Source organism: Vitis vinifera, chromosome 6 (genome assembly GCF_030704535.1).
Source record: "Vitis vinifera cultivar Pinot Noir 40024 chromosome 6, ASM3070453v1".
NCBI classification, from domain to species: Eukaryota; Viridiplantae; Streptophyta; class Magnoliopsida; order Vitales; family Vitaceae; genus Vitis; species Vitis vinifera.
In genome coordinates, this window is record NC_081810.1 from 22,709,311 (window position 1) to 22,734,263 (window position 24,953).

The following is a 24,953-nucleotide window of genomic DNA, read 5'->3' on the forward strand; positions in this document are numbered from 1 at the left end:
GCCACCTCCTCAAAGAAATACAACAAACCTTGTAAAGAGGAAAGCGGTTTGTGATGTTGAAGCTACAATCAATTTAGCTTTATATACATTGCTCAACCACCATTTAGAGTTGTAATCTAAATAAACTTCTTACCTAATAACATGGCATTAGTAGGTTGTTGACATATCATAAGTTTGAAGCTCACTACTTGTATATTAGTCTTCTGGCCAATGATGTATATCAAGTGAATTAAGACTAATGCCTCAACACCATCTCTGATGGGGAGCATGTCTACATTAGTTTTGATACCATATTAAGACTGAATCTCATGAATGTTTATTTTCCCTCCTTAAGATTTATTTTCTCTATTTTTGCAGTGTACCCACTTGGATATTGCAGATGTCATGCTGCATGAGGATTGACAAAAGATTGTGAAATGAAAATGAGGCAAAACATGTCCGTTTCTATGTAATAGAGAGACAAATTTTTAACAGTCAACAGAGACCCAAAATTTGTTATAGCCACAACATGTTTGTGGTATTTTCTTGTATTTCTAGTAAACAGATATTAACATGACCAGAACATTACAAGCATGAGTCTCATGCACGCCTGTATTCATCTCCACAGTCACCAATTACTCTTAGCAGATCTTTCCCTTTCTTTAAAACTTCTTGGATGCTGTTCACATCATCTTCATCAAAGACAAGGGAGAACACGGCATTGGAGTCATTGATATGCTCTGATAGACCAAGTCTAACGCCTACCATTGATCCTGCCACTGCTGGCTGCAATTTAGCAAAACATTACAGAAATTCAAATTGCAGTTCAAACAATAAATCAACAGAAAATTATGGTTTAAAATAAGTAGGTGAGATGACTACCTGATCTAGTACGTATTTCACAGCAACAGTTGGGATTGAGACCCCATGTTTAGTAGCTACAGTTTTAAGTGTTCGAAGCAAAGTTTGGAAGAGGCTCCATCCACCCCAGGCATCAACCATCTACCATATTTATTGCAGAAATCATAAAATATAATTTCAGGGAATCATAATATGATTTAATTCAAATATGCAAAATTATCTATATCTGGAAAGCATCATCACATCGTGCTTGAATATTTTATAGAACATCCTTAATTGTGAGGAACTCCCATAGTAATTGTGAAATATTTAATTATTATGTATGCATCCTGGATGGCAACATATACTTCTATTTTCCTAATATACATTCCTTGTCCACAGACAAAGTCCATTCTTGATATTTTACACATTTTGTCAAAGTTCTTCCTAGGTTTGTTCTTAGAACTAACTTTGTAACCTTCTTGGGATATTCTTAATTTTTCTATGAATTATTCACGGTGCTGAACAATTTCCAGATAATGAATAAGGCAGTATAATTGTGTTGAAGAAGAATATACCCTTTTGTACTTCTGGAGGGAAGGAGTGTTTAATGGAGGGGCAGAAAAGGGAATGGCTATGTTGGTGTCTTGGAACTTCTCAGATAACAGGCCACCCATTACTGTTCCATACCTGCAATTGCAACTTTGTTAGATTTATGAAAGAACGCAGGAAAGGGCAGCATCTGGGAAGCAAGAATAAGAAGTTGTTGAGAGAGAGACGTTATAAGTTTAACTCCCGTAAGCTGACAAAGCTCTGCCATTTTCTGTTGGGGGCGCATGTCAACGATTGAATGTTGTACCTAATGAATCACAATTATGACCCATCAGCAGCAGAATAGACGGCATATTGGCTGTGCGGAAGGAATTATAAAAAATAATAACAAAATTTAAATTTACCTGATTGCTAACTACTGGAATCTCATTTTCCAGGATTATTTGTAATCTTTCTGTATCAAAATTTGTCAAAGCAACAGTCTTGATTTTACCTGCACACCTCTCGCTGAAGTAATTTGATCAAATCAAAGAATGGGGGGATATATGAGATCATCATAGAACACTAGTAAAAACAGAACTAACCTTCTTCTTTCAGATCTGTAAGATGTTTCAGAGCATCAAGGTAGCCAGTATTGGAGTAATCCCACCTGTTCCAAGCACAGAAAAATGTGATCAGTAGATTTTCAAAATTATAAAAATTGGATTCTGTACCACTTGGGTAGGTTCAAATAGATCTACATGACTTCACATACGAGCATCTTGATCGTCTTTTGAGTAGAAAAACAAATTCCAGAATGTAAGCTCATTAAAAAGTTGCTAGAAAGAATGAAGATGATTAATTGGGTTTCATACGAGTCTACTTATGTTGGACATGCCTGACATGGTAATAATTATAAATGGAGTTGTCTTTTTAGATAAAGTACAGATGTTTAAGAATCAAAAGTGGATAAAGTATTTATCGAACTTGAAACTGTATCAACCTAATTATAAAGGGTCCAACAAGGTTAACAACATTCAAGGTTGTGGCTTTTATTGCACAGAAGTAGATCCAGGAGATGGTTCCAGAAAACTCTCACTACTCTATAGTTTAGTGCATGTCAACATTAATATTTCATTGAGAGTAGATAATGCAATTCTTCAATGAAGGAAACCAACGTTTCTTTTTACTTTTTTGGGAAGTGATTTACTGGTTCATCCTTTATTATGCATTATTTCAATGACAAAATATTTCCATCATCATGATTATATTGCTAAAAATATGCCTCAACCAACATCTCTATACACTCACTTTTATATTGATTTTGTTTCCTATTGAAATTAATGGAGTCAGATAAAGTCCTCAACAAACACTGCTGTATGTATACTCCTATGTACCCCGACCAATTGTGGAATAATCTCCTATGAGAGTGTGAGTCAAACACTAACATATTAAGCATTCACATAACATGTAGAAGAGAAGCATCCGCACTAGATGCATCCAATTACCATACAACAGAAGAGCATGAGAACAAAATAGTACCAATGAAACTGAAGCATGTCCAAGGCAGCCACATCCATTCTCTTTCGTGAAACATTGATGCTTTCTCTGACAAAGTTACTTGTCATCTTAACCGGTGGAGGCACCCATTTAGTAAGACTGCATCACAAAATACTAGAGGTAAAGAAAACATTTGTTTCCATACTGCACAATGTCTACACTATACGCATATCAATAATCCAAAGGTCATATCATTTGTTATTCATGTATCCTGTGTAGCAGGGAAGACAGCTCCAAAATTGTAGCTAGCTCATGAAATTCAACTCTAACATCTGATTATGTTAATGAATTTGGAACTCACCCTCTGACCTTATCCACGAACTCTGGTGGGCGCTCTCGACGGACTCGGTTGATGAAGATGCCATAAAGATCTTCAGCAGGTCCATCTGTAACATAATTGGACAATAGTAAAAATCCAACTCCGAGACATAAATTCATAAGGCAATGGATCAGTGTACATAAATCCACATTTGATGCAAATGAATCCAAGAATCATCAATAACAGTTCACTTGCTAACGCTTTTGAATATCTCTGGAAAATTTAACAAACCGCCTAATATAGGTCTTCTAGATTTCTCATTCATGAGAAACACTGTATATGATTCAGGTGCATTTACTTGTAATTTATCATCAACCAACATCACAGTGTTTAAATTCATGCATAGTCAATGCGGTCCTGCATACATGCAAAATAGAAGGCAAGATATTTGTTTTGAAGTGCTTTACATATATCAGCCATGTCAAAAGTAGTGAAACCAGCATCAGCGTATCGCAGCATGGCATCGACTGCATCATCTGGAACAATCCTGCCCCACCCACCACTCGTCTGCCACATCCCATTAACAATCCGGCAGATATCTAATGAATCTTTCCCATTCTTAACCAGTACAGTTCTGTTGTCCTCAGTTAGCACACACTGAAAAGGTCTTGAACTGAGTTTTCGTACTTGAGTGCCTCTTTTGGTCTTTATCTCAATTGGGTTGAATGTAAATTGGCTAAAGGAGCAATTTAAGAGCTCTGCCATTTCCTGGTGGAAGAACTAAAATGTGCAAAAACAGTAAAGAATGGTCAAGGGAATGTCTGTGCAACTTACAAACCGAATCTCCTTCTCCACTTCATAACTAGTTTTATCCTATCTGCTCCCCTCTCTCAGGCTCTACACTCTGAACCATTCCATTTCACCAAACTTTTGCGTATTTTTTGCAACTGTATCCTAGTTTCTTGGCATTTTTCATACATACCCATATGAACATATACAAATATGCAAAATTAAAATGGCACCAATTCAAAAACTCTTCAAATTTTATGTGGCCTGGAATGAACCAAGCAGTGAAATCAAGAGATGACACGTGGTACACTCCAGACCAGTGCTCAACCAACTCTCCCTTTGAGAGAAAGTTCAAGAAAGCCCATCCATAAAAGCCAAAACAAGATTGAAAGAGACAGCCCTTACTAATTCTTTTTCCGCTCATTTCGGAACAAAAGTCGAAAGATTACACTGTATTATTAATTTCATTCGATTTCAGTATTGACATTTTTAATGTGAAAACAAGGGAAAAATGAAAATTTTGCAAATTAAACTTTTCAGATTACTTCTCCAACATTCAAAGAGAAATGTAAAACGAAGAAAATCAAATCAAATCAAATGGAATTCAAAAAATTGAAATAAGAGTATAAAGGAGCAATGCAGTACAGTGGTCGGCCATGTCGAAGGTGGAGAGGCCGGCGTCGGCGTAGCGGAGCATGGCCTCAACGGCGTCGTTCCGGTCGATTCTGCCCCAACCCCCACTCGTCTGCCACATTCCGTTGAGAACTCGGCATATGTCCAGGGAATCGTTTCCGTTCTTCACCGTAACTCGCTGGGTCTCGATGCTTCCATCGCAGCGAACGGAGTTGGCACCGAATTTGCGTGACACGGGGCGGGTTGTGAGCCGCGTCCTGACGGGATGGAAGGAGCTGAGATGGGAGCAGACGGGGTGTACGGTGACCGCCATTTGAGAGAAGGAGAGAGGATAAGGCGCGTTTGACGCTTCATTGTGTATTTGGCCGTCGTGCCCTATATTTAAAATTGTTTCCGATCATACTTTTAAATTTTAATAAAATTGTTATTAATAATAATTGTCGAATTTATTTGTATCACAATGGTCTATTCAACTATTCGGATTTAAAAAAAAATATTTCAATGATTTACATACAAAATTTGATATATACCGGAATTTTTTTTTTTAATGAAAAGAGATTACGAAACAAACTATTAAATCATAATAATATTAAAAATCAAACTTTGTAAAATCTTTAAGAAATTTTGAGTACCAATCACTTTCAATCTCTGTGTTTGAAAACTCATCATTTTTAGTAGTAAACATATTATCTCTCAAAGTCGTATATTCCGCAATAATTATTGAAGCATTGCTTATATATATATTTGAAACTGTTTTTGTAATTCCATTTGAGTTTCTAATAATTTATCCTGATTCATTTATTATTTTCTATCCTTAAATCATGAAAATTTAATTTGAATATTCCATTAATTGAAGGAATTCAATGAATCCATTTTTCAACAATTTCATTTTGAAGATAGGAGTGAATCCTATAATCCTAAAGATTTTTTTGGAAGTTTAAGGTAGCTTTCTCAATAACAAGAAATTGCTTGAGTTGGATTTTTTAAAGAATACCTTATTTCTATGAATTCATATATTCCACTAGATAATGATAATTTTTTCCATATAGTGATTGAAAATTTTGTAGTTAATTTTATAGTTTTTATACACCATTTCAAGCTAAAATAGGAAGTTACTTCTTAATAGAGAGGTGTAGGACAATTATACATAATGTGATCTAAAATTTCTTGAACAAAAGGACAATATTTTAAAATATGGTCTATATTTTTAATATTTTGATTGCAAAGATGACACATGTTTGTAATTTCTAGCCTTCTAGCAATTAGAAACTCACAAGTAAGAAGTTTCTGAGTTTCTAATTGCCAACCATAGGAAAAACTTTATTTTTGACGCAAGATTTAATTTCCAAATCCAATACAAGATTTTGGATCTAGGGTGCATGCAAGGCTTTTTCATTTCCCAAGTTGTTGGACTTAAGGGTAAACTTACCATCTTAAGAAAAATCACAAAAAATCCTATCCTCAATGGGAGAGGAAGGGATATGAATTGCTTTAATATTTGCTAAAGCATTTGAGGGAAGGAATGACAAAATAGAATGAAAATTCCACTACTTGGTATCCTAATTTATAAAATCATGCACTTTGACATCCCAATTGATACAATGCAAACTATTTTCATCCTTGAAAGAAACAAGAGGCAACATATAATCCCAATAGTCTATCTAGAAGCAAACTTTTCTACCATCTTCTTTGCACCACTTTAGGCCATGTGGATAAATGGCTTTGTAGATGGTGAATGAAGGAGAAGAAAATGGGTTCTTTGTGGAGCTAATGTTTATTTGGGGTTGATATTTGGACGGTTGTTTGGGGTTGATGTTTGGTGGGGGAATGAAGAGATTGTCTTCCTCACAGTGAGTGAGGAGAAAGAAAATAAGGGTTCATGTTTGGAGGTTTGTTTGGGGTTGATGGGTTGTGGCAGATGAGGAGATACTAGATTTTTGATTGCTTGTTTAAGGTTGTGATGATGGGTTGTGGTTGTGAATGAAGGAGGAAGAAAATGAGTTTTTAGAGTTAAGGTTTATTTTACTAAGAACAAAGAAAACGACTGGTTTGGGGCTAAATCTCAAAATCTAATTTATTTGTTGATTTTGTTTTACTTTTAATCCAATTCATGTTGATTTTCTTTGTTGGATGGTGACATGTACATAAGCCATGTCATCAACTGAGGTGGAGAGTTGACTCGGAACTTACTCACATGACATTTTCAAGTTGGTGATCCAACATAAAGTGTTGAGAGCATTTTTTTAAGTCTTTTAAAATCACTATTACAGTGCAAGGAAATGTAAATTTTTTCCCTTAAGTTACATTGAACTTGAAAAGCCAAAAACAAAAGTCTCAAAAGGGATTTTTATTTTTGGGAATTTTTTTTGACAATATGATAACCAATTATAACATATAATTTTTCTCTTTATTTATTTATTATTATTATTTTTATTTTTTACTCCTCCATGATACCTCTACCTTTTTGCCTTTTTCAATGTGTTGGCTTCATAAAATATTTTTAATGTCAATTCTTTTTTAGTATTTCATCTTTTCATATTTATTGATTTTAATTATTTATGAATATTTTAAACATATAAATAATAATCTATAATAAATAATTAATGAGAATAAATTTAATATAAAAATAAATACATAATGAACAAATTTAGAAATTTAAAACATAAGATTTTCTATATTTCTACTAAATAAAATATTTATTTATTTTATAAATTTTATTATATTGTCATATTATTTTATTATTTATATATTTTTAAAATTTTAAAATTTTTATGTGAAAAGCATACTCTCAATGATTATGGTTTTAGCTTTATGTATGTTAATTAGCCAAGTGTCGAGCTTAAAAATAATTGACAAGTATGATGAAGTTATCTTGACGGGCCATGTCAAGGTTAAAAAATAAATAAAAATGCCTTAGTTAGCTTGTTGAGGACAGAAAAGTTAAAGGATAATTTTGGAATTTTAATCATATTACTATTTGAGTGCACATTGAATTATTTTGTAAAAACTCTTTAAAAATCTATATTTTTAAGGCAATGTATTTAACAAAATTATTATTTCTTTAAAATTAAAAAAAAAATAAAAAATTCATTGGCAACATTATTTTATTAAGATTTAATTCTTCTGTAACTTGATTCAACCATACCATATACTTATACATGTTTGTTCAATTATTCACATTTCAATATAAAATTTCAATGATTCAAATTCAAAAATCAATAAGTATTAATTTAATATTTTAGCATTTTTCTTATTATACTATGTAGATCATGGTAAAATGTCCACAAAAAAAAATAGAGAAAATAAAAATAAGTTAAAACAAAAATTGAGAACAACAAAAAAAACCAAAAGGAAAAATATAATTTTTTTAATACAATAATAAATCAAAATTTTAAAAATATATTTACCTTGATAACCCACATGGCACAATAGGAATGAACCCACATGACGCATCAGGAATGAATAAGAAAAAAAGAAAGAAAAAAAAAGGGAAAATTAGGTAAACAAGCCATCACCCCACCCATAAAAGAACTAACATAGGGAGGAGCTTATACAGACATGGGGCCTTAATGGAAGACAAAACACGATAATAAAAATTATTACATATCCAACACTAAGCCCGTTAATGCCTTTTGAAGCCATCTGATGTGTTCTGTTGGAACCACCAAAGGTGTCTCTTCCTAATAGGTGCCATGTAATCATCCTTGCATCTTCGCGAAACAGTCCGTTCTTTGATCAAATTAGTCCAAGAGTCATGTCTAATCCATTGCTGCCTATAAGCCCATGTCAGTTTAGTTTTTAGCCCCTTATGTATGTTAGTCAAGCCCACATCAAATACCTTGTCCTAGCCTACACATGCCAACTAACCCACGTTAGTGCTTTGCCTTAACCATTTTTGCTTGTTCAACTTGGATCTGATGCATTAGTATGTCTCAACCTACACACGGTTGCCTACCCTTGTTCCATGTCTAGGTGCCCTTGATATACTGGTGTTGCTATCTATGCCTAAGCACCTATGGACCAACCCATTACAAAGCCTTTCTCATGTCTCACAGGCCACAAGAGGTAACATGCCACACCTATGTCATGGTTTTCCCTTTTGCCTTATTAGTCATGCACCAACATGTTTGTATCGACTCCTTCTTGTTGCCTTAACACCATCAGGCAATCTCCTTGTGCCCTTGGCACATTGGCGTGTTGCTGCTCAAGTCTTTGGCATCCATAGGTTAACCCTTGCAAGTCTTTGCCTCACCTTGCAAGCCATAAGAGTTGGCCATGCCACACCAATGTCATGCCTTACCCTCTTGTCATGCCTCAATCTTATTGTTGTAGCGACACCATGCCTTTCTTAGTGCAACAAGAAGTTGACATTACACCCATGATCCCTCATCTCTACACATAACGCATTGTACCCTTCTGCTAAGCATCGACCATGATGTCTAAGATGACTTTGTTGTTGTAGCAATACCAAGCCACATCCAATCCCCATCGTGGTGTAGCACTAGGCCACAACATTTTGCTCATGGTTTGTTAAACCACCTTATTGCACAAGACATTGTGCCCTTGTGCCACAATCAGGAAGGGCTAGGGATTGCATCGCACATCATGCCATTGCAACCATGAGTTACACAACGCAACATGTGGTGGAGCCCAAATGTGGGTGCTCGCAAAACTTGCCCATGTGCCTTGCTCACATCTAGGGTCTCATATCAATGCCCCTAGGTGTGACCTCGCCTAAGCCACTTTGCCTTCCTTAAGTCACACTTTTTCCCCTCGACCTATTCCATTATGGCCACAAGTTGCACACCACCATATTTTGTAGCTAGAGCCATGCGTGGATGCTAGTAAGGCTTGCCTATGTGCTTTGTTTGTGTCTAAGGTCTTGCATTAATCCCCCTAGGTGTGGCCTTGCCCAAGCCACCTTGCCTCCTTGAGTCACCCCTACACACCCCCACCTCCCTTAAAAGCATTTTAAACCATTTTGAAAGTTTTGGGAGAAGACATCAACTATACTTGAGGAGGCATAATGAATTTTTATTAATTCATGAAAATCTAAAAAAAAATTAATTTCACTTGGAGACTCCCATATCCTGCACCAACAGTCATCACTAGTTGTCTCTCTATGATGCGTTACACCTCTTATATCACCTTGTGCCATTACCCTAGGCCCCTCATAGGTGCAAGGTGCCTATCCATGAGGCTATTAGCGTTGTGTCATTCGAGTCAAGGGGGTAACAATAGTCTTGTTCATCTATTTTTAGGACTAAGAATTGCATAGATTAATTATAGATTATTAACAAAAATAATATTCACTTGTTGGTTGAGCTCTATTCTACTAAGGCACATTTACTAAATTTCACGAGAAATGAAGCCGCATGAAAGAAAGTCTAATAAAGAAAATAAATGAAACTCAAGGAAAGACCATCAAAATCAAGAATTCTATTGAAGTATTTACTTGCAAAATAGGAAATGGAATAAGATAGATATGATTATCTTAAGTGTATAATTTTATCACTTTACTCCTTTTCACATACAATTATTATTAAAAATTTAAAAACCCTTATTTAAATGGAATTGAAGATGAATAAAATTTATTTTTGCAACATTTCTATTTTTTTTAAATCTTTAAATTAAATTATGAAATTATTTTTAAATTGAAAATATTTAATTTGGGGCTTAATTACAAGTCAAACTAATTTTTAGCGTGATAAATTTTTTTTGGAGCAAAAATTTTAATCACAAGGGTTTTCTAAAATCAATATTTGAGAACTTGTTATTATCGTTTTGAAAGACCCATGATTTAAATATTTAAAAAATATGTAACATTTTTAATAAATTTGAAATATTTAAATATTTTTATTAGTTTTGCACGTTCAAAATAATTTTATTTAATTAAAATTATTTATTTTTAAATATTTAAATATTTAATAATTATTTTTAATGACATTCCTTTACCACTTGACAAGAGGAGAAACTCTTTCTTCAAGGAGCCATATTCTATTTTCATTCCTGTATGCAAGTAAACAAGGAAATGAAAGGAAGAGAAGATACACCCTTTTCTTCCATCCCCTTTCCTAATTGAGTTCCTGTAGGACCTGGGTGGGTTTATCCTTGGCTTTGTCTACTTTGGATTTGTTCTGATGGCAAGGCTGTGGTCCAATTATTCACTAACCCATTAGAGGAAGTTCCTGAGTGTTGTTGTAGTGAAGCTACACAACACAATCGCCCCCTTTTTCTAACGCGTCAAAAAGGAGGTTAGGCGTCTGTTGAACATCAGAGAGTTACTGGGTGTTGCACTGAAGCCGCTGCATTCGACTTTCTCAGCAAATACCCTCCCTTGCTTTGTTTTCAATTTCCATGCCATCAATTTTGTTTTCTTTCTCTGTATTTTCTATGTCATTTCCAGGGAATGTTTCTTGAACATAGATGTATATATTTGGCTTCATGGACGTGAGAGTCCTACCTTCATTAGTCCTCTGCCTCTCAGAAAAATGGAGCACCAAGCTATTGTAATAGTTGATGAATCTGTGAAAGAAAATGAAATAACAGGAGCCGAAATGAGGGGAATGAAATCTGTATCGAATGGAGCAAGTTCAAGCATGCCCCAGGATGAGAGAAAGGAAAACGATGAAGCAAGGCATTGGCACGATGAAGCCCACCAAACACGTAAAGCTCGACTTGATTATTCTCTGCCTCTCATAGAGCACCGGCTTGGGGAGCGGCGAAGCAGAGTACGAGGTAATGGACGGAGTTCATCCATTTGCTTCTTCCCACTCCCTCGTACCATTCACACGATCAAGCAGAGGTTGAGTACCTGAGCTTGTGTCAATAGGTCCTTACTACAGAGGCAAAGCTTCTTTAATCAAATTTGATGAGTGTAAGTGGTTCTTCCTGGACAAGTTCCTTTTCCGAGGAAGAGCTCTTGGAAGGTCCTTATAGCTCTACCTCAATATGACGGTGAAACTGGAAGGGCGTGCTAAAGATTGCTACTCGAATCTTGTTCCCATGTTAGGTCACGACTTTGTGGAAATGATGTTGCTTGATGGTTGCTTTGTGGTGGAGCTCTTGCGCCTCCTTGGGGAGAGTGAAGATTCTATTGATGAGGAGGACCCAATCTTCACAAGGCCCTGGCTCATCCCACCTCTCATCAGGGACCTCCTCAAGCTGGAGAACCAGCTCCTTTTCTTCATTCTTGACTCATTGTTTAGCTGGTCCAGGGGTGCTGAAGAAACCGAAACTTTGCCCCTGCTTGCCTTGAAAGTTTTTGATCTGGCCTTGCCAAGGTCCCCAGAAGCCATCCTCCCCTTCCAACACTTGGAAGCTAAGCATCTTCTTCACTTGTTTCACCAAAGTCTGCTTCCCCCACAGTGGGTCATGATGACGGATCCCCACCGGCCAGCAGATCAACCCATGCAATGTGTAACACGACTCAGGCCGTCCGGGATCAAGTTCAAGTCCTGCAAAGCTGATAGCTTGTTGGATATAAAATACTAGAACCAGGTGCTACAAATCCCATCCATAACCATCAATGACTTCACCAGCTCTCCCCTCATAAACTGTGTCGTCTGGGAACGGTGTCTGGAAGAGGGCTCCAACTACTTCACTGATTACATCTCTTTCATGAGTTGTCTCATCAACCAACCTAGAGATGTTGCCTTTCTCTGCTCCGATGGAATTATCTCTGCATTTTCCCAAGATGATCAACATGTGACAAAATTGTTCAAACAACTGGGGAAAATTAGTGGATTCAAGGTTCGAGATTGCTACCTGTCTGAGCAAGTCAGAGAAATAGAGGCTTATTACAGCAGCAACTGGGCAACCATGAAGCATACTTATTTCAGCACTCCATGGTCCTTCATCTCCGTGTTCTCTGCCTTCATCCTTATCCTTCTCACCATGGTGCAGGCTCTCATGTCCGTTTGGAGTTACCAGCGCCAGTTTGGGTAGATTATGATGATGTTCAGGCCTTTTATTAAGGTCATTCCTTTTCAGTCTTCTGATTGTGGACCTAGTTAATTATCAGCAGTGCTTTGTATTTTCCCATTCTCTGTGATGGTTCTTCCTTTGATGGTAGGCTTGGGTTATATGGGCAAGCCTTTTTTGGGGTTGATAATACAAATATGTCACTTTGAAGTACTGAGTTTTTGGAATGTTGTACCCCTATTAAACTAAAAAACTCAACTAGGGGTTCAATTTGTACGAGTTCAACCCAATCCAAATCCAACCGAATTGAACAGTTCCTTTTACAATTTGGGTTGGGCTTGGCAAAATGAAAAATTAAATAAATAAATAAATAAAGAGTAGCCTTTTTCAGGCCAAGTTCTCTTAGGAGGAGGTCATCAAACTCAGGATAATGCCAAAACTAGCTTTGAGGTTGAACCCACTCTCAACTTCAATCAGGGTGGGGACTAGAATTAATCCTTCTTATCTCGTATAGATAAGCTTCATCATTCCCTCTACTTATCTTCTAAGAACCCCAGCCTTCACAGAAACAGCCAATTCATTCTACAGACAACTCCTAAATGATGGTTTCTCGTGTTAGGTGTGGCAGCCAACGTCATCTTATATCCCAAACAGCTCAATGGGGACGATTCAATAATCACCAGCTCCATCTTCACTCCACTTTCTAAGAAATGGCATTTTTGAAGTTTTTTCAGAACATAGAATGTTTTTCTTGTTTTCATTGTCGAGCTTCACTCCAGCTTCGTTCCCTTGTTGTATTACCCTATTTCCCAAAAACAATCATTTCTTACTAGTACATTTTCCTAGTGGTTTTTGGTAGTGCCCCTTAAAATACAGTAGGTCCTTAAGAAAGGTTGCAACTCTGAGTGTACTATACCCTTCATTAATCTTCTAAAATTGAGAAAAAATGGAGTACCAAGATGTTGTGATCAGTGAATCAGGGGAGGAGGAAATCACTGAAACCTGTGAAGAAGTTGTGCAGCAGATCATCCAAGAAAACAAGGAGGAAGACGAACCAGCAGTTCATGGAGACAAGAACAAAATCTCAGAAGAAGAAAGGAAATGGCAAGAGGAAAGAGTGAGGGACATGGAGTACCTTTGGGGTGAAGGCTCACTTGAATATTCCTTGAATCTTATTGAGCATCGCCTCGAGGAAAGGAGAAGCTTGCGAAGAATGGGACAAAGATGGAACTCATCTGTTTGCATCTTTCGGCTCCCTGACACCTACTTAGATATCAACTGCAAGGCCCAGAAACCTGAGATTGTATCGATAGGCCCTTATCACCGGGGCAAAGAGAACTTGCTCGAGTTTGAAGAGCACAAGTGGTTGTTCCTTGAGCGGCTTCTTTCCCGTCCAGGAGTTTTTAGAATGGATTTAAACCAGTATCTCAGGAAGATGAGGCAGATGGAAAAGCGCGCAAGAGACTGTTACTCAGAGTCTGTCCCCATGTCTACTCATGACTTCGTTGAAATGATGTTGCTTGATTCTTGCTTTGTCATTGAGCTCTTTCGCTACATTGACCGCAGTCGAACTGATATGTTCAGCACTGGTAATCCTATCTATGGAAGGCCATGGCTGATCCCAGTTCTCATCAGGGATCTCTTTAAGCTCGAGAACCAGCTTCCCCTTTTCGTTCTAGAATCGTTCTTTATAGCGTCCAAGAGTCCTGAAGAATACAGAAGCCCCCGCTCTTTCTGCAAGCTTGTCTTAGAAGTTTTTGCTCTAGTCTCGCCCGGTCTAGTGTCACCAATGTTGTCAGACACAATAACCTTTCACCAAGATTTGAAAGCCAAGCATTTACTCGACTTCCTTCACTCGAGTCTTCTTCCTCAAAACCAAGTCACAATTCGCAAAAGACAAGACGAATATCATCGATCAGGTCAGCCCGGTCAGTCAATACAAAGTGTAACACAACTCCGGCCATCAGGAATCAAGTTCAAGTCAAGGAAATCTGAGAGCTTGTTAGACATAAAGTACCAGAAGGGGGTGCTAGAAATCCCCACCATAACCATTAATGACGTAACTGCCTCTGTCCTCATAAACTGTGTTGCCTGGGAAGAATGTCTGGAAGATGACCTCAAATACTTTTCCCACTATGTCTCTTTCATGAATTGTCTCATCAGCCAGCCCAGAGATGTTGCATTTCTCTGCTCAGACGGAATTATCTCAAGATTTTCCAACGATGATCAATATGTGGCTAACTTGTTTAATAATCTAGCGAAATCTAAGGTGTTCAACAATAGAGATTGCTATCTCTGGAAGGAATTCAAAGAGATACAGGCATATTATTGCAGCAACTGGGCAACAATGAGAAGAACTTATTTCAGCAGTCCATGGTCATTCATCTTGGTCTTCTCTGCCTTCTTCCTCATTGCTCTGACCATGATACAGACTGCCATGTCTGTTTTGAGTTACCAGCGCCAATTCGGTTAGATTAAGATGTTCAAGTTTTTTTTTTTTCCTTACAGATTACAGATTATGAGACCCTTTCGAAGTTCTCTAAAACAGAAATATGTTGTTTTTCATTTTAAGCTTCATTCTAGTTTGCTATTTTTTTTTCTCTGATGAAAATTCTTGAAAGAGAACGATTCTTCTAGAAGATGAAGCCAGAGCCAGGCATGAAATTTGCTTCTGAATTCCATTTTCAACAAAATTTATCATCGCCACCAGCTGTCCCCTTTAAGGAACAAAAAAAGAAGGATATTTTAGACATTATTAAGGTAATAGAGCATGAAATCAAGATATTCCATTCAACTGAGAAGACATATATAGGTTTCTTGAGTTGGGTGTCGCCATGAATTTATAGCCGCCGGAGTGGGAGCCTGTCGTGGCGTGTTGGGGGCAGGCCTGGAGGCGGGCGACAACCGCTGCGGTTTGGAGAGGGAGGGTTTGAAAGAAGGTTATATATGCATTTTGATGCTAAAAAAATAAATAAATTTAATCGAACCATTCGGTTCACCGGTCGAACCGTCGGTTCATTCTATCCGATCCTGATTCACCCTATTTCCGGTCCGATTTTTAAAATCATAGTAAAATCTGAATTCAGGTTTGGTTTATATACCAAAACACACAAGACTGCGGCAGTAGTTGAGAGTTCGAATCCCCCAACAGAAGCAAGAAAATGGCTCAATTTTGAGCTTACCGCGTTGACAGCGATGTCTAAGGGTCTCCAACGGGCGGGGCGGGCGGTAAATAGGAGGCCCGCAGCCCAACTCGGGTCGGGCCTATGGGCCCGTTGACGGGTCAACTGGCCGGGTCGAGCTGGGCCATGCTAAAATGCTAGGCCCGCGGCCCGGCCTATGAGCCCAAGGGTTGGCGGGCTGGGCGGGCCGGGCCGACGGACTAGGCCGCGGGCTTTTTTAAATAAGCCAAAATGGCTTTTAAATAAAGGAAGGGAGAGGGGGGGATTTGAACCCCTCCCCTCAAGCTTAAATTTCAAGGCTCTAACCAACTGAGCTACATTCCTTTTGTGCTTATTAAATGAGTTAGTTATATATATATAAAAATAAAGTATATTTTTTTTAATACTTTTTATTTTTGTAGATTTTTTTTAAAGGGGCGGGCCTACGGTCCGGGCCGGGCCTAAAGCGGGCCGCGGGCTTTTTGGAGACCCTTAGCGATGTCCACCCAATTTCATCTTTAGAAACAGTATCAATAGAAACAGCCAAACAGGTTCATATTTAGAAACAGTATCAATAGAAACAAGAAACGGCTATTTGTCACTTGTCAATAATATATATCAATAGAATTATTTCTATTAATTTACCATTAGGTATGTTTATTTATTTTTTGAGATCTTATCATATCAATAAGAAATAATTTTTGTTATGAATATTTTTTAAATGACAAAGGTGTGCCCTTTTAAGTTTGATTGTTTTATAACTTGATATCATTTATTTATATTTTAGGTTATGTTTGGTTCCAAAAAACACTAAGAAAATAAAAAAAATGTAAAAAAAAATGATTTTTTTCATGTTTGGTTATCTTATAAAAAATATAAAAGAAAATCAAATATAATTAAAATTAATTAAAAACTTATGTATTTTTAATCTTTATATTGATGAGTTAAAATAAATAAAATGAGTTTGAAGTAATAAAAAAAAAATTTATCTACTTTGAATCTATTTTTTATTTTTCTTTATTTTTTTCTTTCCTTCTGCTATTCATTTGTATTTTCTTTCCCTTCATTTTTCCTTAAATTTTTTGGGAACCAAACATAGTCTTAGTCTCATTTTTTTTATACTTACATCTAAAAATGGAGAATTTTCTAAGTATAAACAAAAATGAAGATTAAGATTTTAACAGATATGAAATCAATACCTTTATTTTTTTCTTTTTTAAATAATTAAATATAAGATAATTAAAAGTAAGGTTTTTTATTTAAAACTTATATTTCATATAATAAATCACTAAATCACTAATAGTTTAATGGTTAGATTTTAATGAACTTATATTATACTTTTACTTCCTAGTAAAAATATAAATAATTAATAGGAACTAAACAAATATTATTTTTTTATGATTTAGTTGATTCAACCATAAGTATAAAAAGCGAAAATATTGAATCAACAAGAATAATATCAAATAAGATTTTTTTTAAAAAAAAAATTTAATTTATAGATGGACCACATTTTCCAGGATTTATTTTCTTAAAAAAAAATTAAGGGATTTTTCTTTCCTTTTTTTTTTTTTTGGCAAATTTTTCATTTTGGTTTTTATTTTCCTAAAAAGTTTTTACAAGGAAATATTTTATTTTTGGAAAATTGAGAGCAAATTTTACATTTTGGTTTTGATTTTCCTAAAATATCTTTAGAGAGTTTTATTTTTTTATTTTTGGAAAATCGAGGGTGAACTTCATGCATGTACTGAAAGCTCCTTTAGCTTCGTCTCCGCTCTGGTTTTCTGAGAAGCAAGCAATGGCGGCAGCATTGGCAGGGGACGACCTCCCGCGGTCGGGAAGCATGGCTAGCAGTAGCCGGAGCTGGCGGTCGGCGAGCATAAGGGAGGTGTCGAATGCGCTGGATGAGTTTCAGAGGAGCGGTCGGCAGGTGGCCGACGACGAGGAGAAGCTGAAATGGGCCGCGATTGAGAGGTTACCGACCTACGATCGGATGAGGAAGGGGATGCTGAAGCAGGTGATGAGCAATGGAAGAATTGTTCAGAATGAAGTTGATGTCACTCATCTTGGAGCCCAAGATAAGAAGCAGTTGATGGAGAGTATCTTGAAAGTCGTTGAGGATGATAACGAGAGGTTTCTCAGGAGTCTCAGGGACAGAACCTATAGGTCTGCTTCTTCTTTCTCCTTTTCTCCGTTTTCCAATGGTTCCTTGGCTATTGAGGAAAAACATGGAGGAAAAAGCTTTCAATTTTCCGTATTTTCTCGGGAGCCAAAAAGTTTGTTTAATGATTTATTTGAGTGTTTGGAGGCTTTGTTGACTGCTGAATTTTATGGAAACAGGGTAGGGATTGAGATTCCTAAGATAGAAGTGAGATTCCAGAATTTGTCAATTGAAGGAGATGGATATGTTGGCACTAGAGCTATTCCAACTCTGCTCAATTCTACGTTGAATGCCGTTGAGGTATTTTCTTTTCAATTCTACGTTGAATGCCGTTGAGGTATTTTCTTTCTTTTGTCTCTTCATTTGCACTAAATAAGGTATTAATTTTCTTTTCGCAAGAGTAAAAGCAGTGGAAATTAGTGCTTGTGATCCCTAATTTCATGATATTAGGAGAAATATTTTCTTTCCCCTGCTTTTTCTTTTTCCTATGTCAATGTTTTCTTCCTTTCTCACCTTTCTTAGCTTTTGCAGTAGTAATATCTGTGAATTATTTTCTCCTTGAAATGAATGAGAATAGGGAGTAATGCGAATGATTGGGCTTTCTCCATCGAAAAAAAGGGTTGTCAAGATACTCCAGAATGTGAGCGGAATCATAAGGCCATCAAGGTGAGTTCATGTTTCAGAAACACTAGCATGGTGTTCAATTTTTGTCTCCGAGGTTACTTCATGTGATTCATCTATTGATTTATTGTTCTTCAGGATGACTCTGCTTCTTGGGCCTCCTGCCTCTGGAAAAACAACTTTTCTAAAAGCGCTTTCAAGGGAACAAGATGATGATCTAAGGGTTTGTCCATCCTCTCTCCCCTTGAGTTTTTGTGTTTGATATGTCATCTCACCTTGTGTGCGGTTGCTGACAAAATGGAGGAAAAATGAAATTAAACTTGAATCATTTTGATCTTTGGAAAATGAAAAACTCACTTCAGCTAGGCCAAGTGAAGAATCAAATGGAGTATGGCTTTCATTTCTGCATACTAATAATTATTTTTATGGACAGATGACTGGGAAAATAACCTATTGTGGTCATGAATTCAGCGAATTCGTCCCTCAGAGAACATGTGCTTATATCAGCCAGCATGATCTTCACCATGGGGAGATGACAGTCCGTGAGACATTGAATTTCTCAGGACGTTGCTTGGGAGTTGGAACCAGGTATGAAATGCTAGTGGAGTTGTCAAGACGGGAGAAAGAAGCAGGTATAAAACCAGATCCTGAGATTGATGCATTCATGAAGGCCACAGCCATGGCTGGCCAAGAAACCAGTTTGATGACAGATTATGTTCTCAAGGTTTATTACCCTCTGTTCTGAGCTTGCATCTTTATTCACTCATTTAACAAGCAGTCTGACAATCCGAGCATCTTCTGATTTTCCATCAGATACTTGGGCTGGATATTTGTGCTGATATTATGGTGGGAGATGAGATGAGAAGGGGCATTTCTGGTGGACAAAAGAAGCGTGTTACCACCGGTATGTGTGGTTATGAATAGTTATGTTAGAGAATTTTTGTGATGGAATGTATAATACTCAATTCTGATAACCACTCCAATTTTCTAACTGGAATGAATTATATCGAATGCAGGTGAAATGTTAGTCGGACCAGCAAAAGCATTTTTCATGGACGAAATATCAACAGGGCTGGACAGTTCCACAACCTTTCAGATTGTCAAGTTCCTGAAGCAGATGGTCCATATTATGGACATAACCATGGTCATCTCTCTCTTGCAACCTCCACCAGAAACATATGATCTTTTTGATGACATTATTCTTCTTTCAGAAGGTAAGATTGTATACCAAGGCCCACGAGAGAATGTTCTTGAATTCTTTGAGCACATGGGATTTAGATTGCCAGACAGGAAAGGGGTTGCGGACTTTCTGCAAGAAGTAACTTCCAAGAAGGAGCAAGAACAATACTGGTTTAGAAAGAACCAACCTTACAGGTATATCTCAGTACCTGAGTTTGCACGGAGCTTCGACTCTTTCCATGTTGGCCAGCAGATTTTGGAAGATATTGGGGTTCCTTATGACAAATCCAAAGCCCATCCTGCGGCTCTGGTGAAGGAAAAGTATGGTATATCCAACTGGGAACTCTTCAGAGCATGTTTTTTAAGGGAATGGCTGCTGATGAAGCGGAGTTCTTTTGTATACATATTCAAGGCTACCCAGTTATTAATCATGGGAACAATAGCCATGACTGTGTTCTTGAGAACAGAAATGAAATCTGGTCAATTAGAAGATGCACTAAAATTTTGGGGAGCACTGTTTTTCAGTCTCATTAATGTGATGTTTAATGGGATGCAAGAGCTTTCAATGACAATATTCAGGCTTCCTGTGTTCTATAAACAGCGGGATTTATTGTTCTACCCTGCATGGGCTTTTGCCATGCCAATTTGGGTCCTCCGGATTCCTGTCTCCCTTATAGAATCTGGGATTTGGATTGTTCTTACATATTACACCATTGGATTTGCTCCTGCTGCCAGTAGGTAAATGTGAACTTTTTCCTTGCTTTTCAGTATGTTGGTTTAATGTTCACTGGACTCTCATAGTCTCACAAGTGGGAGTTTCATTTATTGACATATCTACAACATTTTCAGGTTCTTCAAACAGTTCTTAGCTTTGTTTGGTGTTCATCAAATGGCTCTCTCTCTCTTCCGTTTCATTGCAGCTGCTGGAAGGAGACCAGTTGTTGCAAACGTACTTGGTAGCTTTACCTTGCTCATTGTTTTTGTGCTTGGAGGTTATGTGGTGACCAGAGGTGAGAAATTCATTTACTTCTTATTGTTAAACTTCTTATTGTTCAACTAAGACACTGCACATAGTAATCTTGTACTTAAATATAACCATTTCCTTCTCGGTTCGCAGTTGATATTGAGCCATGGATGATATGGGGCTACTATGCTTCACCCATGATGTATGGACAAAATGCAATTGCCATCAATGAATTTCTTGATCAGAGATGGAACAATGTAAGTACTCCCATCTGTAGAAAAGAAATCTACTTATGAACTGCATTGAATTTTGACCATTTCCTTTGTGGGTTTTCTGCCATGCACATCCTACATATATAACTACATTGGTCTGTTAATTTCATACCCAGAGCCATCATATAAGCTTAATAATACCTTTATATTTCTTTTGCACAGCCTGTCACCAATTCCACTGATTCAGTTGGAGTAACACTTCTTAAGGAAAAAGGCCTATTTTCAGAGGAACATTGGTATTGGATTTGTATTGGAGCGCTTTTCGCATTTTCTCTCCTTTTCAACGTTCTTTTCATTGCAGCACTATCGTTTTTCAATTGTAAGTCAATATCTTTCATTTATTAATTGGTTTATTTTATGGGATTGAGATTCATGTGTTGATTCTTTTCCCAAATTCAATTCCAGCTCCTGGAGATACTAAATCTCTACTTCTGGAGGACAACCCTGATGACAACAGTAGGAGGCAATTGACATCCAATAATGAAGGTTGGTTGTCCTACTCCTGTCTCTTGTAGACCTCAACTTGGTTGCTTTCCCTATTTTCTTGCTACACTCTGTATGATACATTTGCCAAAGTGCACATTTGACTTAAAAGTAATCAAATAAACATCATCTTTAAGACCAATATTGCTCGCCTAATGTTGCATCCCCAATTACAGGTATTGATATGACTGTGAGAAATGCTCAAGCGGGTTCCAGCTCAGCTATTGGTGCTGCAAACAATGAATCTAGAAAAGGAATGGTTCTGCCCTTCCAGCCCCTTCCGCTTGCATTCAACCATGTGAATTACTATGTGGATATGCCTGCTGTAAGTCATGTTTTCCATCACTTTATATCTAAAATACCAATGTGACAACATCTCATCTCTTCTTTATTTTGAGGGAAAGTTTGAAGAACAAGAGATGAAATGCCAATTAAACTTGTATGGTGTTGTTATTTTGGTTGAATAATTAAGCAATATGTTTCAGTTTTGAGAGCTTGCTACAGATACTTTTAAAGTTTTATGAAATCAATGTAGATATCTGATGTTATACGATAACTTCTATTGACGAATTTCGGCTCCTTATCAGGAAATGAAGAGCCAAGGTGAAGAGGACAGGCTGCAACTGCTACGTGATGTTAGTGGAGCTTTCAGGCCTGGGATTCTAACAGCACTAGTTGGTGTGAGTGGTGCTGGGAAGACCACTTTGATGGATGTGTTAGCAGGAAGGAAGACTGGTGGGTACATTGAAGGGAGCATAAGCATTTCTGGTTACCCAAAGAACCAAGCCACATTTGCTCGGGTCAGCGGTTACTGTGAACAGAACGACATCCACTCACCATATGTGACGGTTTATGAATCTCTCTTGTACTCTGCCTGGCTCCGTCTTGCGTCGGATGTAAAGGATTCAACACGAAAGGTATGCTGCTTATTCACTGGAATTACACCATATGTTTTAAAGATTATGCTGATGGGCAGTGTAGTGAACATGATTTTCTTTCTTCTTGTAGATGTTTGTTGAAGAAGTTATGGATTTGGTCGAGCTCCATCCATTGAGGCATGCTCTAGTTGGACTTCCTGGAGTAGATGGTCTTTCAACAGAACAGAGGAAGAGGCTCACCATAGCTGTAGAGTTAGTTGCTAATCCCTCCATTATATTTATGGATGAGCCCACATCAGGCCTTGATGCTAGAGCTGCTGCAATCGCGATGCGTACTGTAAGGAATACAGTGGATACCGGGCGAACTGTTGTATGTACAATTCACCAACCAAGCATTGATATTTTTGAAGCATTTGATGAGGTATGTTTCAATTTTATAGTGGTTTCTTCTTATAAGCTTGCTGCATTTCTTCCTAAAATCATGATTGTTCCATGTCCTGTATTACACCATCATATCATTTTTTATTTTCACAGCTTCTGTTGATGAAGAGAGGAGGACAAGTGATTTACGCCGGACCTCTTGGTCGCCAGTCTCACATGCTTGTTGAATATTTTGAGGTTCGTTTCCCTTTTTCTTTATGTGGTTTATTCCAACCCAATCCCGGTACAACCATGCCTCATTTCTAAATTCTGATGTAGGTAAATCCAATTTTCTAGTCCCAAATGGTTCTCACTTCAGAAAATGGGAAAAAAATAATAATGGAATAGAAAAAGAGCACTCTTTCTGTGTCTAAGTTTCTGATGGTTAATTTCCATACAACTGAATTTTTTTGATAGTTTGCATGAAGTTTCTTTATCTGTTCTAACATCTATTCTCTTCTATTTTCACTACAAAAAATCCTGAAATTTTGGCTTTGATTGAAAACGTATAAACCAGCAAGTATTTTGCCCAAGTAATGAAGGTTTTCAAAGCAAAGAACTTGATCTGTAGAGTCTAAATATCAGGTATCTAACTTAAACTAATTCCTGAAACCTCTTGCAGTCTGTTCCAGGGGTTACCAAGATCAAAGAGGGTTACAATCCAGCTACCTGGATGCTAGAGGTCAGCACTTCGGCAGTTGAGGCTCAACTTGACATTGATTTTGCAGAAGTTTATGCCAACTCTGCTCTTTATCGGTCAGTAATAAACAAAATTGAGACCTTCCGTCCTGCTTATTTTTGGCAATCAATCTCTCTTCCAGCCCCCTTTTTGTGTGAGTATGTGGATGTCTCTATACTGATTGTTCCATCAATTTTCCTTTTTCATCTTTTTCAGGAGAAATCAGGATCTTATTAATGAACTAAGCACTCCGGCACCAGGGTCAAAAGATCTTTACTTCCCCACCCAATACTCCCAATCCTTTATAACCCAATGCAAGGCTTGTTTCTGGAAGCAGCACTACTCTTACTGGAGGAACTCTGAGTATAATGCTATCCGCTTCTTCATGACGATTGTCATTGGTGTTTTATTCGGTGTCATCTTCTGGAGCAAAGGAGATCAGATGTAAGCCTAGAATTAATTAATTTTGAACTACATTCCTTTTTGCTTTCAACTAATTTACTTCCTTGGATGTGGTTAATGAAGTTTACGAACTATTTCTTCAACAGACACAAACAACAAGACCTGATCAATCTATTGGGAGCCACCTATTCTGCTATAATTTTCCTCGGGGCTTCAAATGCTTTTGCTGTGCAACCTGTTGTAGCAGTTGAGAGGACAGTGTTCTACCGTGAAAGGGCAGCAGGAATGTACTCCGAGTTGCCCAATGCATTTGCTCAGGTGGGAGACAAAATAGTTCAGTTGCCGTGTATTAATGTATGAAGGTCTTTGGTATATATGATTCATATGCATCTTTTCTGGTGCAGGTGGCTATAGAGACAATATATGTTGCAGTTCAAACGTTGGTTTATGCTCTTCTTCTTTACTCCATGATTGGGTTCCATTGGAAAGTGGACAAGTTTTTCTATTTCTACTACTTCATATTCATGAGCTTTACGTACTTCTCCATGTATGGGATGATGGTCACTGCTCTCACTCCCGGCCATCAAATAGCTGCCATTGTTAGTTCCTTCTTCTTAAATTTCTGGAACTTGTTCTCTGGTTTCCTCATCCCCAGGCCGGTATGTTTCCTCACTAACTCATGACATTAATGATGATGTAGTTATCGTTAGCAGGGGTCATTTTAGCCACTATGAATGTCACTTAACCTTGAAAGCATTTCATGTTTGCAGCTAATCCCAATATGGTGGAGATGGTACTACTGGGCTTCTCCAGTTGCTTGGACAATCTACGGCATTTTCGCATCTCAACTGGGTGACATGACATCTGAAGTTGAAATAACTGGAAGGAGTCCAAGGCCAGTGAATGAATTCATCAAAGACGAATTGGGTCTTGATCATGACTTCCTTGTACCTGTAGTCTTTGCTCATGTGGGTTGGGTCTTCCTCTTCTTCATCGTGTTTGCCTATGGCATCAAGTTCATTAACTTCCAGAGGAGATAGAGAAACTTGAATCCTTTAGTCAGGACAGAAAGTGTAGAACATCATAGTTAATAGAGAGAACAGGAAAGTGTTTGTAGAATATTATAGTTAATAGAGAGAACAGAAGTGTTTCTTCTTCTTTTCCCCTTCACTTTTCTTTGTAAGTTTGCTCAGCTCTGATTTTCATTTTGTTATCAGTAGGT

At 37.4% G+C, this 24,953-nt stretch overlaps 4 protein-coding genes across 5 annotated transcripts; 3 read left to right on the plus strand and 1 right to left on the minus strand.

Annotated features, from left to right (window-relative positions):
• Positions 1-423: 423 nt before the first annotated feature.
• Positions 424-5,030, minus strand: LOC100267099 (flagellar radial spoke protein 5). Of its 2 annotated transcripts, none has more exons than XM_002265564.5 (9): positions 4,604-5,030; positions 3,212-3,296; positions 2,893-3,009; positions 1,956-2,020; positions 1,776-1,864; positions 1,599-1,678; positions 1,398-1,509; positions 862-981; positions 424-765 (listed from the first exon to the last, which is right to left on the minus strand). In XM_002265564.5, exons 1-9 carry the CDS (start codon positions 4,902-4,904, stop codon positions 580-582), a joined length of 1,155 nt encoding a protein of 384 aa, XP_002265600.1. In that variant the 5' UTR covers positions 4,905-5,030; the 3' UTR covers positions 424-579. The 2 variants fall into 2 exon arrangements, with proteins under 2 accessions (XP_002265600.1, XP_003632286.1); XM_003632238.4 differs by lacking the exon at positions 4,604-5,030 and adding an exon at positions 3,637-4,140.
• Positions 5,031-11,542: 6,512 nt separating this feature from the next.
• On the plus strand, positions 11,543-12,538 carry LOC104879741 (UPF0481 protein At3g47200). Its single transcript, XM_059737240.1, has 2 exons — positions 11,543-12,010; positions 12,086-12,538. The coding sequence occupies exons 1-2, from the start codon at positions 11,543-11,545 to the stop codon at positions 12,536-12,538; spliced, it is 921 nt and encodes a 306-aa protein (XP_059593223.1).
• A 922-nt stretch (positions 12,539-13,460) lies between these two features.
• On the plus strand, positions 13,461-14,987 carry LOC100255060 (UPF0481 protein At3g47200). Its single transcript, XM_002269550.3, has one exon. It carries the CDS (start codon positions 13,461-13,463, stop codon positions 14,985-14,987), a length of 1,527 nt encoding a protein of 508 aa, XP_002269586.1.
• A 1,991-nt stretch (positions 14,988-16,978) lies between these two features.
• On the plus strand, positions 16,979-24,901 carry LOC100251704 (pleiotropic drug resistance protein 2). Its single transcript, XM_010653615.3, has 20 exons — positions 16,979-17,838; positions 18,013-18,133; positions 18,411-18,499; positions 18,593-18,677; positions 18,888-19,178; positions 19,268-19,358; positions 19,471-20,371; positions 20,483-20,643; positions 20,751-20,854; positions 21,032-21,188; positions 21,275-21,355; positions 21,529-21,677; positions 21,940-22,269; positions 22,361-22,651; positions 22,765-22,848; positions 23,273-23,406; positions 23,546-23,773; positions 23,878-24,049; positions 24,136-24,390; positions 24,502-24,901. The coding sequence occupies exons 1-20, from the start codon at positions 17,411-17,413 to the stop codon at positions 24,769-24,771; spliced, it is 4,422 nt and encodes a 1,473-aa protein (XP_010651917.2). The 5' UTR covers positions 16,979-17,410; the 3' UTR covers positions 24,772-24,901.
• The last annotated feature ends 52 nt before the right edge of the window (positions 24,902-24,953 follow it).

What these genes read in the sequence shown, in the direction of transcription:
- LOC104879741 (XM_059737240.1), top strand. Translation starts at nt 11,543, where the DNA reads ATGACGGTGAAACTGGAAGGGCGTGCTAAAGATTGCTACTCGAATCTT. An exon ending in CAGATCAACCCATGCAATGT is followed by an intron (nt 12,011 to 12,085) that starts GTAACACGACTC and finishes ATAAAATACTAG; the next exon opens with AACCAGGTGCTACAAATCCC.
- LOC100251704 (XM_010653615.3), top strand. Translation starts at nt 17,411, where the DNA reads ATGCATGTACTGAAAGCTCCTTTAGCTTCGTCTCCGCTCTGGTTTTCT. An exon ending in AAAGAAGCGTGTTACCACCG is followed by an intron (nt 19,359 to 19,470) that starts GTATGTGTGGTT and finishes TATCGAATGCAG; the next exon opens with GTGAAATGTTAGTCGGACCA. An exon ending in ATTGACATCCAATAATGAAG is followed by an intron (nt 21,356 to 21,528) that starts GTTGGTTGTCCT and finishes CCCCAATTACAG; the next exon opens with GTATTGATATGACTGTGAGA.
- LOC100255060 (XM_002269550.3), top strand. Translation starts at nt 13,461, where the DNA reads ATGGAGTACCAAGATGTTGTGATCAGTGAATCAGGGGAGGAGGAAATC.
- LOC100267099 (XM_002265564.5), bottom strand. Translation starts at nt 4,904, where the DNA reads ATGGCGGTCACCGTACACCCCGTCTGCTCCCATCTCAGCTCCTTCCAT. An exon ending in CTTCGACATGGCCGACCACT is followed by an intron (nt 3,297 to 4,603) that starts GTACTGCATTGC and finishes ATTATGTTACAG; the next exon opens with ATGGACCTGCTGAAGATCTT. An exon ending in TTCGTGGATAAGGTCAGAGG is followed by an intron (nt 3,010 to 3,211) that starts GTGAGTTCCAAA and finishes TTTGTGATGCAG; the next exon opens with TCTTACTAAATGGGTGCCTC.